This window comes from Arachis ipaensis, chromosome B3, assembly GCF_059453495.1.
Source record: "Arachis ipaensis isolate K30076 ecotype BB chromosome B3, ASM5945349v1, whole genome shotgun sequence".
In the NCBI taxonomy this organism is placed as follows: Eukaryota; Viridiplantae; Streptophyta; class Magnoliopsida; order Fabales; family Fabaceae; genus Arachis; species Arachis ipaensis.
This window is the reverse complement of record NC_142438.1, coordinates 12,254,546-12,268,110: the sequence shown is the minus strand read 5'-3', so window position 1 is coordinate 12,268,110 and position 13,565 is coordinate 12,254,546. Positions and strand designations below refer to the sequence as shown.

The following is a 13,565-nucleotide window of genomic DNA, read 5'->3' as shown; positions in this document are numbered from 1 at the left end:
CGCACCCACGAATATAGTGTCAGGCACACTCTATTCACCTACGGATATAGTGCCGGGCACACTTGCATGCGTAACCCAAGGATATAGTGCCTGACACACTCTTGCAGCAGAAAAGATTATCAATCATAGGTCAATCCCAAGGGCATAATACCCTGCACACTTATCATACTTAACCCAAGAATATAGTGCTTGGCACACTCTCATTATTCAACAAGATCATCATTCCTCTTTGAGTCTTCAACTCATCATAACCATCATCAATTCATTACTTCCATTCCGGGCTCATTAGTTCATCAATTTTCCAATTCATTGTCAACAATCACCATATGCACCACTCTTCCTTCTCTCTCAACTAACTCTTCTATAATACACCAGAAACCTAAACCTCTCTTTGCTAGCTTTTTAGAGAAAATCTCAAATCAAACCCCGTAGGACCTTTTCCATGTTCTAGTACCTGAAAATAAGTTAAAGAGTCTTAAAATGGTGTTATAGAAGATTACAACCTTGTCGGGAAGGTGAAATAGTTGAAAACAAAGTTTAAAATAGGGGTGCACAAGACCCGGTCCGGCCCGAAGACCTGGACCGGACCCGATGACTTCGGGACTAATTTGGCCCGGTTTCGTTATGGCCCGATCAGACCCGAGGTTTCAATATATGGCCCCGGTTATTTATTAAATCGGGTTCGGGCCAAGCCTCGGGTCACTCGGCCCGGCCCGTTGGACTCGTGTAGTTGTTTACTACTTAATATTTTGTTGTTATTGGTTGGTATGACACTATAAATTATTATTATTATGTTAATCTTGTGTTGGTTGTTAATTTTGTTTTAATTGTCTTTTGAACTTTGAATGTTTAATGTGTAAAATATATAATTATTATTATGAAACTTTAAATTATTATTATTAGATTCTAAATTATTATTATGTGAATGTTGTAATGTTATGAAATAATTATTTTTCAAAATTTAGAGGTTCAAAAGATGTAGAATCTAATTTTTGGTGATGTTTGATCAAGACTCGGGCTTCACCCGGTCTAGACCCGGCTTAAGTGTGGCCCGAAAATAACACGATTTCATCGGGTCTAGGGTCAGGTAAGGGTCTCATAAATAGACCCGGTCATTATTTAGGGTCGGGTTCGGGTCACGGCGAACCCAGCTTCACCCGGCCCCATGTGCACCCCTAGTTTAAAATTATGAAACAGGGTGTGTGCGTCCGCACAAGGGTGTGCATGCACACACCTAGGAAAATTTTGAAAGTGTGCGTACACACAGGGGTGTGCGTATGCACAGGTACTAAAATTTATAAAGTTTGTTCACTCGCACAAGCTGTGCGAGCGCCCCTAACAAACGTCCCTTCCCGACTTATGCGTCCGCACAGGTCGTAATTCTTCATTGGTGTTCGCGCGCACAACCTATGCTAGCGCTGCTACCAGAGCCATTTTCCCTGCCTGTGCGTACGCATTGGTCTGTGTGTCTACACAGAATAACATTTTCGCAGGGTTGTGCGTGCACACATATCTGAAATCCTGAAATTCTGCAAATTTACAGAATTTCAGATTTTCAACACCAACTTTGAATTATCATAACTTCCTCTACAAAATTCTAAATTTCACAAACTTTGTATCAAATTGAAGGGTTTTCAATAATCTTCAAATATAAACTAAATTTAACAAATTTTGAAAACCGAGACAAAAGTTATGATCAGACAAAGTTCACCAAAATTCTTTTTTATCCAAAACCTCAAATCCTCAAATTTAACCATCTCTCAATTCAAAACCAAACCAAACCATGTCCAACCATCATAAACCATTACTACATACAACATCTTACCATTTCATATCATCCTCCTCAATTTCACACCTAAATTACTAAGCTATTACATCATATCTCACTACCAATCCAAAATTTCCAAATTCAATCATAAGTCCACACTCATAATCATCATCAACCAACAACAACCTCAACAACCAAAACAAATCTCAACATTCATCATCAACCCTCATAATCACTAAAATACTAACAATCATCATCAATTCATATAATAATTATTATTATTATTTCAATCCCGTCTACACAACACCACTACCACATTAATATCCATCATTATTTGTCCACAATAACAACAACACTCCTCAAAAACAATAATTCACACATTCATCAATAATCAATATATTTAACAACATCAACAATAATTCTCATCATCAAACATATATCCCAAACATCAACATATTCAATCCTATCTTAAGGTCAACTACCCTAAGTGTCCATAAACATTACATATTTCATAAAGAAAACTGAAACGATACCTTGGCCGATTCTCAAACGCACCAAACACCAAAACGAAGCCACCAAACTTGATCCAAAGCCTCAACCAACTTCAACCAACACCAAAGCTCAAACTAACAACATATATATACCAACATCAAAACCTAAGATACACAAAGCAACTAAACACAAGGGTTTAGTAAAACCTTACCTTACCCAACATGAGTAGGGGTAAAATCCAACAATTATTCGCTACTAGAGATCACCTAAACAACCGAAACCATAAAATCTTCTCATAAACTATACATGAAAATGCACAGAATCTAGGGCTGGAAACCGGGATATGAAGAGAAAGATCTTATCAGATTTGCTTTGGTAGAAACGTAGAACTCATCGAGAGCTTCATGTGGCCGTAAACGGCTCGTCAATCGGAGCTCCGGATCAAAAGTTATGGCTCCCGGAAGATGGAGGTGAATAGTGCACTCTCTCTTCTTCCTCCCTTCTCTCTTACCAGCGCCCCTTTCTCTTTTTGGAGAGCAAATGAGCTGAAAAGCTCATTAAAGGAGCTTATATATGTTGGACCTTGGGCCTGGTTTGGGTCCGGTCCAACCCGTTAGTGTTTTTAGTCCGTTTGGCCCACTTTGGGCTAAAACTTTTAAGATTAGTGTTCGGTTTTCGATTTTAAATTATTTTTATCTTCTCAAAACAATAAATTAATTTTCAAAATCTTATTTTCCCAAAATACGCAGTACTAGACAAACCAGAGCCGGTACTGCCGGCTTAATCGCCAGTACGCATTTTTACAAAAACTTTTCGAAAGAAATACATTTTCCAACTCAGAAAAATTCACTGAAACCAAATTTCTCATATATATTTTCAAATTAAAACTTCTAAATTTTGAATCTATTCCGAGCACTAAAATTATTGTATTAAAACGGTTTTACATGAAAACGCGTGTTCTTACATATATCGTCTACATAAACTAAGAGATAAGTAACATTAGTAGAATCGTTTCTAACAAATAATAAGACATCAGATTTTGTATTTTTGAAACCAAAATTGTAAAGAGTTTCTGCCAAAGTCTTGAACCAAGCCCGAGGTACTTGTTTCAAACCATATATGGCTTTGTTGAGTTTACAAACTAAAGTATTATTGGTATGAACATATCCCTGGGGTTGAGCCATGTAAACAGTCTCTTCGAGCTTGCCATTCAAGAAGACATTATCAAAGTCAAACTGTCGTAGTGGCCATCCCAATGAAACTGCAATGGTCAAAATAACTCTCATTGTGGTTGGCCTAACCACTAGTGAATACATTTCTGCATAATCCACTTCTTCTTTTTGATGGAATCCCTTGTCAACCAGCCTAGCTTTATACCTGAGAATATCACCTTTTTTATTTTTCTTGATGGTAAATACCCATTACTTCCAATAACTATTGCATTAAATGGTGGTTTGGTAAGAGTCCATCTCTGTCCATGTATTACACCTTTGAAGTACTTGTATCTTAGCATCCATTGCTCTCTTTCAATGAGGACAGTTAAGAACTTGCTTAACTATTGTTGGAATAGTGTGAACAAAATCAACAACCTGAGTCGAAAGAGCTCTGAATTTGTGTATGCCTGATTTGGCTCTTGTAATCATAGAATGTGTATTTGTGGGTATGATGGGTGGTAAGCATGTGTTTGCTACACTCATAGGAATAAGAGTACCAGTTTAGGATAAAGATGTAGTGGCTAATGTGTGTGAGAGGAAGGGATATATGGGTGCATAAGGGACTGATTTGTGGAAGTACTACTAGAAAGAGGTGTAGTATCTGATGAGTCTAAAGTTGTTAAAGAAGTATGTGGGCCGGGGTAGAGGTCTATGTATCAATGATTGGTGTTGATGCTGAATTTATTTCAAATTTTATAGGCTCTAGATTTTGATCTGATATATCTAAAAAGTGCGTGAATGCAAAATTATGAAACATTAAATGATAAGGAAATAAATTTTTAATAAAAGTCACATGTCTTGCTTTATACAAGTATGAATGTGACAATAAAAATAACAAATAAACATCTAACTTTGTACAACTCAAATATAAAAAATTCTTGTACTACAAAATATTTCAAATAAAACACACTCAAAATTTAATATTAGTTTACATATATTTAAATTATTCTTTTTAAATAATATAATACTTATTAAAATATACTATATGCTATTATTAATTTACTATCACGTATTGTACAAGTCTCATTCTAATTAATAATAACAATACAACTCTTATCTAAACAAAAAAAGTAAATAGCTGTAGAATAATGATATTTATAACAAAGTAAGCAAGCATTATAAAAACTAAATTTATCTGCATTGATTACTTTTTGGTCATAACATGTGCAGGATCATTTTTGGTGTGGATTTTAGTATATCACATTTTTCTTTCTCTACTATTTCACAAATAAAATGATATTAAATAATTATGTTTTTTGTTCTTAAATAAAAAGATGCATTTTGCAATATACAAAACACTCTAATTGTCACAAAAAAATTGGAATATTTTTTTATTTTGCTCATCTTTATTCATTAAGTTTTACAACTAAATTGTTTCCTTACATGATTTTGTAGCTGCGATTATTCAATTTCTATAGTAGATAATACTATAACAGATTGTAGCTTAGATAACTAACTTACTACACTCTTACAAGTGTAATCAAATAGCTTGTAGTGGAATTTTTTTTTGTCAAAATCTCCTACAAAATCCAAGTCAACCTAAACTACGATAGTAAGTTCAGATCCTCAAAACATAATGCAACATCAAAGATTCTTTTAATGTACCTCAGGATCCTCTTGAAAGACTCTATTGCTCTTTTCCTGTATTCGTCATGAATCTACTTATCAACCTTATTGATTAAGTGGTCTTGTATAAATCATGACATATACAAGACTTTTTATTGCTGATGTATATGATACTTGAGTAATTTTCATCTTTCTACTTTATTGACAGGATACGTATTTGAGGATTATTTAAAATTGATAGGACATAGGCTATAAATTGACTTATTATCTTGCATGTTCAAGTGTCACAGGACCTTTTTTAAATAGTTTTTTTGGAATAACCAAATCTTCCAAATTTTTTATATTTTTTTCAATTTGCATCCTTAAAATCTTGTGTGCAAATTCCAAGTCCTTAATATCAAATTTCCTACCACCAACATATCATCTATGCACAATAATAAAATAATAAAATCATTATCACCATACATCTTGTAATACGAACAATGGTCTGGTTACAATCTATTATACTCAAAGCTAATAACGAAGGAATTAAATTTGTTGAACACCACGACTCCTACTTTAAGTTGTACAGAGATTTAATTAACTTATAAACTAAGTTTGTTTTCCTAGTTCTTCAAAGTTTTCAAGTTGGATTATATATACCTCTTCTTCAAGTTCAATGTAAAAAAAAATCTTTATATTTAGTTGCTTTAGATGTAAATCAAATATAGAACATATAGCTAAAACTACTTTGGTTGTAATAAGTTTAATTACTATAAAAAATATTTCGTAAAAGTCAATTCCTTCTTTTTGAGCAAATCTTTTAATCAGTAGTCTTGCATGATAACGTTTTATTTGATAATTGTTGTCACACTTGATTTTGAAGACTCATTGGTTGCCAATGACTTCCTGTTCTTCTAGAAGTAAAACAAGCTCCTATATCTTGTTTCTATATAATACTTGCATTTCTTCTTCAATGATTGTCATCCACAAAGAAGCATTTGTACTTTGTATAGTTTCTTGAAATGTTGACGACTTTTCATCTTTAGATACAAAACAATATGTCTTATGACAAATTATTACATAGTCAGAATGTCATTATGGTCTTCTAATTTCCTATAGTGACTCGAGGGCTTCATTTGGTTCATGTTCATCATGTTCGGGCTCTGTTTTAGAAGAATCTTCTTCTTTTAACTTATCATGGATGTATATTGTAGCAGTATGCAGAGTGTTACTAAATCTAGGATCTTAGATATTTTACTGACATTTACGGGCAAGATTCATATTAGATACTTTACCAACTTAATCTTAAATATTATTATCTCAAATTTTTTTAGGTTAGAAAATAACACGATTGAATATAATGTGATTATAATTGGCTACTTGAAAATCAAATATTTACCAATGAGTTATAGTTCAAATGGCATAATCTTTCCATACTCATTTAAGAAGTTGCGGGTTCAAGTCTCCTATTTTTGATAAAAAAAAAAAATCAAATATTTTATTTAATAAATTTTATATCAACAATATGTTAAGGCGTTTTCAATCTGATAATCTGAAAAATTAAACTATTAAATCGTTTAATAAGAGTGTGCATTTCTTTTGTTTTTAGAGAGATCGAAATTCCATGGAATATGGTAAGGTAAAATCCATCCATTCTATAAAACTTAAAAGAGAAGTCCCCATAACACAAACACAAGCAAACTAAACACTCCTATTCTCTTTAATCGGTGGATACTCCTATAATGACATCTTCATATAAAGATAGCATTGTGAACCATTAAATGAGTTGATAAGATTGACTAAATATGTTTGATTAATCATCTAAGAGTTCACAATGTCATCTTTATATAAAGATGTCATCATGTGAGTATTCCCTTTAACATAATACTAGATATAACTCTCCTTTCTCACAAGTCAGAACACACACACGCAAGTGACCCAGTCACGCTACAGTGCAGTGCTATATGCTCCCCCCTCACGTCTCTCAATCTCCTCTTTACCGTGATAAATCGCAGACACGACCATCTGCCGTCGCGCTTGCACAAACAATGCACATGCCGCCCGTTGCACTCGTACAAAGGAAGAATTACCACAAACGTTGCTGTTTCTTCTCTTCAGTCAAATTAGTCCCTGAAAAATAAATTATTTTTTAAATTCGTCTCTAAAAAATATTTTCAATCAAATTGATTAAGATTACGAATTAATTATATTTGTCTTTTAATTACTCTATTCACTATTTTTTCGTCAACCATTGATAATGTGAAATATAAAGTGATAACATACATAATATCTAATATGTCAAATTGGAGGCTCACCAAATATATTTATGAAAATCTATCATTTTAGTCGCTAGGTCATAATGGGAATAGGATTTATGTAATTGGAAAAAAAAATGACTAAATTAATAAATTTTCATAAACATATTTAGTCAATATCCAATTAGACACGTTAAGTATTATATATGCGACAATTAACGTTTTACAACATCAATATTTGAAAGAAATTGTTAATAGAGTGACTGGAGGACAAATATGATTAAATTTTAATCTTTTGATGACCCAATTTGATAAAAAATATTCCAAAAACGAATTTAAAAAATGTCTTATCTTTCAAGAAATAATTTGACTATTAACCTATTTATCTTATAATAAAAAATGATTTATTTAAGATAAAAAAATTCATGTACAATATAATAAAAAGAGTTTTAGATAAATAATTATTAAATTATAAAATAAATAATTTTTAAATTTATTATTAAATAATAATCTTAATATAGAAATATAATTAAATACTTTTTTTAAATTAAACTTAAAAAAAATTCTAAATTACTTCTACTAATTTGCTAAGTGCCAATCCTTCGGATTTATTTTATAAATAAATATAATAAATGTTTTATTGATTAATATACGTAATTTTTAAATTATTTACGGATTTGAAATTTTAAATACATCTCAAATATAATAGATATAAAATAAAAAATGATACTACGTGTACAAATTTTTTAGTAACTAAGTTCAAAATTATTGCAAAGCCTAACGAAAAAAAAAAACATGCATACGTTCTTACTTCTTTTTTTTTTTTGCGTTTTTTGCGGCACACAACTTTTTGTTAAAAAGCACAAAAACTTATTATTAGTATAACACATAAATTTTGGAAACATAACCCACAAAATTTGCACATAACATAAACTTATAAATATAACACGCATATGTTTAGGCATAGCATACTTTTTTACAATAGTATACAAATTTTTGTACATAGCACAAAATTTTGCTTGTTAGTTAGGTAGTCTTCCAAAAATTTCTATGCTGCATATTAAAAATATTATGCTATGCAACAAGATTTTTGTGTTATACGTATTTTATTGGTTAGGTGTTTATATTTTGGCCATGTAGTCCTTAAAAAATTTTTTTGTGTTGTATACTAAAATTTGTGTGCTGTATACCAAATTTATGTATTGTACACCAAAATTTTTTACTTCAATTTTCTAAATATTTATAAGAGAAGAAGATGAAGACGATGGGGATGATGATAATGATAATAAAAGAGGACGAGAAAGAAAAAAATAGAAGAAGAAAAAGACAGCCGTGGTGATATTGACGATGACTACGACGATGGTGTCATGGCGACAATGACTACGATGACAATGTTAAAGAAGAAAGAAGGACGATTTATTTTTAAACAATTTGGTTAAAATTGGTTATTCAAAATACTTGTACTTTAAAATATATTTTCTATCAATATATTTTCTATAATGCATCTTATATTATATAATTTATTTGTATAAATCTTATTTTAATATTATTATGTTATTGACCCATAATAATATTTTTGGATCTATTTTTGTGTATTATATTTTAAAAATTTATGTGCTATATTTTAAAAATTTGTATACTATATATAAAATTTTGTGTGCTATATCAATAAATTTGTATTATATATAAAATTTTTATATATTATATTTCGAAATTTATGTACTCTTTAATAAAAATTTATGTATTACAAAAAAATACAAAAAATACAAAATGCGCTCTAAATTGCATTTAATTACTAAAAAAACTTGTACATATATCATCATTCATAAATATATATACATTCAAATGCATAAGAGATCTGAGATCTAATCTATTTGGTGCTTCAAACTTTAAATTTGTAAACAATCTAAAGATTACACGTATATGGTAAATAAAAGATTTATTTTATTTATATATAAAAAAATTTTAATCCAAAAAATTCTTATTTTATTTTTTTAAAATATTTATTTGAGTGTCATTATTTTATTAAAAAAGATAATTTTAACGAGTTTTTTTAATATGTTTGATGAAATTTTAATAATAAAAATAAAAATACTAAATTTTTTTTAATTATAATTTACGTTTTCTTTAAATTTTTTATTTAAAAAATAATTTTAACACAATAAACAAATAAATATTTTTATATTATTATTACTAAATATAATTATTGAATAAAAAATATTTTTTATATAAAATATCTAAACATAGTTTTTTTTTAAAGATGAAAAAAATTCACTTAAAAGTTAAAACATTATCTTTTCGTAAAAATTCCTTCCAACACGTCCAAAGTCAAGAAAAGATAAATAAAAAAAAAAAAAAAAAACTGTTTTAAGAAAAATATTGGGTAGGCTGGTTTTTGTAAATGTTGAATTTAAAATCGGTTCGGAGAAAGAGAGTGTATGTGATGATAGATTTTGATTTTGATTTTGATTTTGGAAGTTAACGCGGGTAGTAGAAATTACGCATTGTTTCAGACGTAAAACCCCAAATCTCAATGAGAGACCTTTGCAGAAACTTCCAGCGTGGCAGGTTCTTCTTCTTCCTCTTTTTTCTTCAAATTACCCTATTTGTTTTACTTTTAAGCTAATTTTATTCGTAAAAGTGTTCCTTTTTTTTGTTCATAGGATCCTAACGTTCTGAGAATAGTGTTTCTGAATTCTGATTATTGCTTCTGTTTATTATTATTTTTTTCAGCTGTCAATACGGAGATAGGTGTAAATTTATACATGCTGTGGCACAACAACAAGGGAAGCCTAATAATAGTTTTCATGGTTTTGGGGGACAGAATAGTTTTTACCAACAGCAACAGCAACAGCAACAGCAAAATGTTAACCCTTTTGGATTTGGGTCTAAATCTGCTTCACAACCACACCAACAGCAGCAAAAGACCAATCCTTTTGGCTTTGGGGTGCAGAACAACATCAACAACTCACAATTCAAAGGGACCCCTCAACAGAACCAATTTAAGGTTGTTACTTACTTGTTACTCTTTCCCTTGTGCATATGGAGTTAAAAGGGAGTGTTTTTTCTTGAGAAGTTCTTGTTGCTCTGTGTGGTTTCAGTTAATCTGATTAACTATTGTTAGTAAAAGATGCTTTTGTTTAATGTTGGTCTTGATGGTGTGCTTTTCTAATTTGAATCAGCCTTTTGAAAACAAATGGACTCGGGGTGGCGCTTCGAGGCAATCTGATAACAACCCCCTACCGGCGAATCATGAGTAAGTGTTTCAATCCCCTGTTCCCTTCAATTAATGCATTCACATTTGTGTGATGTCGTATAAAATCAATTTGGGAATCTAGGATGCACATTGTCCCGCATATAGGTCTCGGCCTAAACATCTACGATGTGCATAAAACATAGAGAAATATGTACAATTATGTTGAAATAAATTCTGTAATCTTTGGTTGAAACTTGAAAGCCTTTGGCCTATTCTGAAGATTAATTTGGTTTCTTCATGTTTACTCCAATAAGTTTGGTGGCTTCGCTTTTGGAGGATACCTTATTATTGCTGCATTGTATGTTCCATATCAATGTCTCTACAGATCATGTGTTTTGAATGTCTGTGTTTTGCATTGGGTTCGCTTTGTTTTAGTTAAGTGATATACTTTACTAAATGTTTGTTGATGCAATTGAAGATGTACAGATCCTGAGGTCTGCAAGCGCCAGATTGCTGAAGATTTCAAGCAAGAGAGGCCACTCTGGATACTTACATGCTATGGTCATTCTAAAGGGTATATATACTTTCTTGGACATATAATAGTTTGAAAATCTTAACGCAGACAGTAGATCATGTAGAGTAAGATACTAATTCGTCCAATAGGCTAAAGTTTATCAACCATTCACCTACTATGCAGCCCATCAAAGTTTGAAGATGAATTAACTCAACGCTGCACTTCTAAGAAAGTTAAGAACTGTGATATATTAATGCCTCTTTTAATGCATGCAGTGCACCTTGTGATATAGTTGGTGATATTAGCTATGAAGAACTGAGGGCAGCAGCTTATGAGGATGCGAAGCGAGGGATGAACTTGCAATCAATTGTAAGAACGGATGTAGTATTCCTACAGTTTAAATGGATTTCCAATTTACGATACCCAGTGAGACTGGATATCTTACACTTTTCTTTTTTCCATTGTTTCTGTTTTCTTTTTTGCGGCCCCCACCTCTCTTTTTTCTTCAATGAAATCTTATCCACTCCATGACAGTAATTGCTTATTTTTCTGTAATAAAATCTCATTTTCGATTAAAAAATAAAAACTCTTTACAATTATTTCTTTTTGCGCTGATGTTTGCAACTATTAGGTGACATATTCATACAATTTTATTATTTCTAACTTGAAAATATTCTTTGCAGGTTGAGAGAGAGAGAAATACACTGAATTCCAAGTTGGCTGAGTTCGAGAAACTACTTTCTGAACCCTACAGAATGCCATTTAATCCTTCTCTTAACAGTCAAAATCACCAGAATGCAAATCCGTTTTCAATGCCTATGCAAAATAATGGCCAGCATAATGCAAATCCATTTTCAATAACTACACAAAACAATGGTCCTGTGTCAGTCTCAAGCTTTAGCCAACTGGGTGCTTCATTGAACACGGGATTTGATAGGTAATGACCTGCTCATAATTTTTCCCCGTGATGATTTCTTATTTTTGGTGGTTGGGGGGGGGGGGGTTGGAGGAGGTATACAGTGCACCTTAGGTGTTCAAAGGTATTTAATAGTTTGTGCCCGGGTTTATTAGGTTATTGTATTATACCTCTACATGCATAGCTTTTCTAGCATTTTATACTATTTGGTCTTGGTGGTTCAAAGTATGGTGTTACTAGGGTGATTGAAACGCAAGTTTGCTGTCATTGCTTTCCATTCAATGACTTTGTCCTTCTTCCTGTACTTTTCTCTTTTGATGTATTTTTTTTCTTTTATGCCTGCTTTCGCCTATAGTAATCTGTTCATAACATTCTTGCTAGGCCCTCTGCACAAGCACCAAACACTCCGCCACAGTCTAGTTTCTTCGGAAGTGGAGGTATATATTTACTTAACTAGTTATCACAACTACAGTTTTCACTTTTCAGGTGCATATCTTCCCCACTTATGTGTGTTTAATTATGAAATGTTATAATAACTACTAGGAAACACTTTTACACCCAACACTGCAAACATAAGTGGCAGAGGCTTCTCAGGTGCTCCAAGCAGCCCCTTCTCTACCCCAGCGGTGTCAACAATGTTCCCGAATTCAACTTCTCAGCAGCCATCCTTTGGCTTCAATGACTTGAGTTCCACTCCAATGTTTCAGACTACACCAGATGTTCAATCTCCGTAAGTCCTTGGTTGCATTATGTTAATTAATTCAGAACTAGTTACCACAATTTAACTAATTTTTAATTTCACTGTTCACCCAAAATTAGCTCAACTTTTTTCCGTGTATTATTGCCTGGCCATATACAATAGTGCATAGATAATCCCCTTTTAACTCTTCTATTATGGACCTTTTGATGAAAAGAGGCACAGCTTTAAAATTTGTGTTGGAAGTCACAGAAGTTATTATCTCATGGATCAAATGTATTTTGTTTAGCCATCTACTTACAGTTTATAGAGTAGAAAGCCTCCAATTTACATCTGTATTGAACCTGTGTGGAAACGTCAAATTTTGCTTAATACAGAAGCTTTTTGAGGTTATCTTTGTGGAATTTTAAAATGTAAATGGCTTCATATGCAAGTTACATATTACATGGCATGTATTCTTGTTTTCTATTTCTGCAGAAGCATGTCCCAGGGAGAGAATGTTTCCACAGATCTCAGTATTTGGTTAAAAGAGAAATGGAATCCTGGAGAGGTAGTCATCATCTTACACTGTGTTCTAGCTGTTAATGTTGGTAAAAAAATGGTCTTCTGTTTTAATTAATTTTTATTCAAATATCAGATTCCCGAAGAAGCTCCTCCAGATTCAGTTGTTCGGTAGAAATTCACAAACACAGCACTCTGTACTATGTTAACAAGATTCAACAGTGATGTTAGATGTATTTTTATTATGTTCGATTATGTCAGATCAAGAGCATATCAAAAATTGCTCTGGCTTTAGGATAGTTGATTTATATCAATTGATTTTGCAAAAAGCGGAGTGAATATTCAAAGGCCTTTAATGTAATTCATAACTGTTAAACTATTCTGATCTCATTTTGAGCCAGAATCATAAAATATATAGTTCTTACATTGGATGCCATGGTTACAATGATTTATAGATTGAATCT

At 31.8% G+C, this 13,565-nt stretch overlaps 1 protein-coding gene across 1 annotated transcript; it reads left to right on the top strand.

Moving 5' to 3' along the window:
- The first annotated feature begins 9,592 nt into the window (after nt 1-9,592).
- LOC107629504 (Zinc finger C-x8-C-x5-C-x3-H type family protein) lies at nt 9,593-13,537 on the top strand. The gene is made up of 10 exons (XM_088508846.1): nt 9,593-9,845; nt 10,011-10,284; nt 10,460-10,533; nt 10,952-11,047; nt 11,263-11,356; nt 11,671-11,924; nt 12,285-12,340; nt 12,447-12,633; nt 13,078-13,150; nt 13,238-13,537. The coding sequence occupies exons 1-10, from the start codon at nt 9,811-9,813 to the stop codon at nt 13,274-13,276; spliced, it is 1,182 nt and encodes a 393-aa protein (XP_088364972.1). The 5' UTR covers nt 9,593-9,810; the 3' UTR covers nt 13,277-13,537.
- Nucleotides 13,538-13,565: the final 28 nt, after the last annotated feature.

Coding starts and splice junctions, on each gene's coding strand:
- LOC107629504 (XM_088508846.1), top strand. CDS start 9,811: ATGAGAGACCTTTGCAGAAACTTCCAGCGTGGCAG. Junction 10,285..10,459: donor CTCAACAGAACCAATTTAAG/GTTGTTACTTAC, acceptor AATTTGAATCAG/CCTTTTGAAAACAAATGGAC. Junction 11,048..11,262: donor TGCTATGGTCATTCTAAAGG/GTATATATACTT, acceptor TAATGCATGCAG/TGCACCTTGTGATATAGTTG.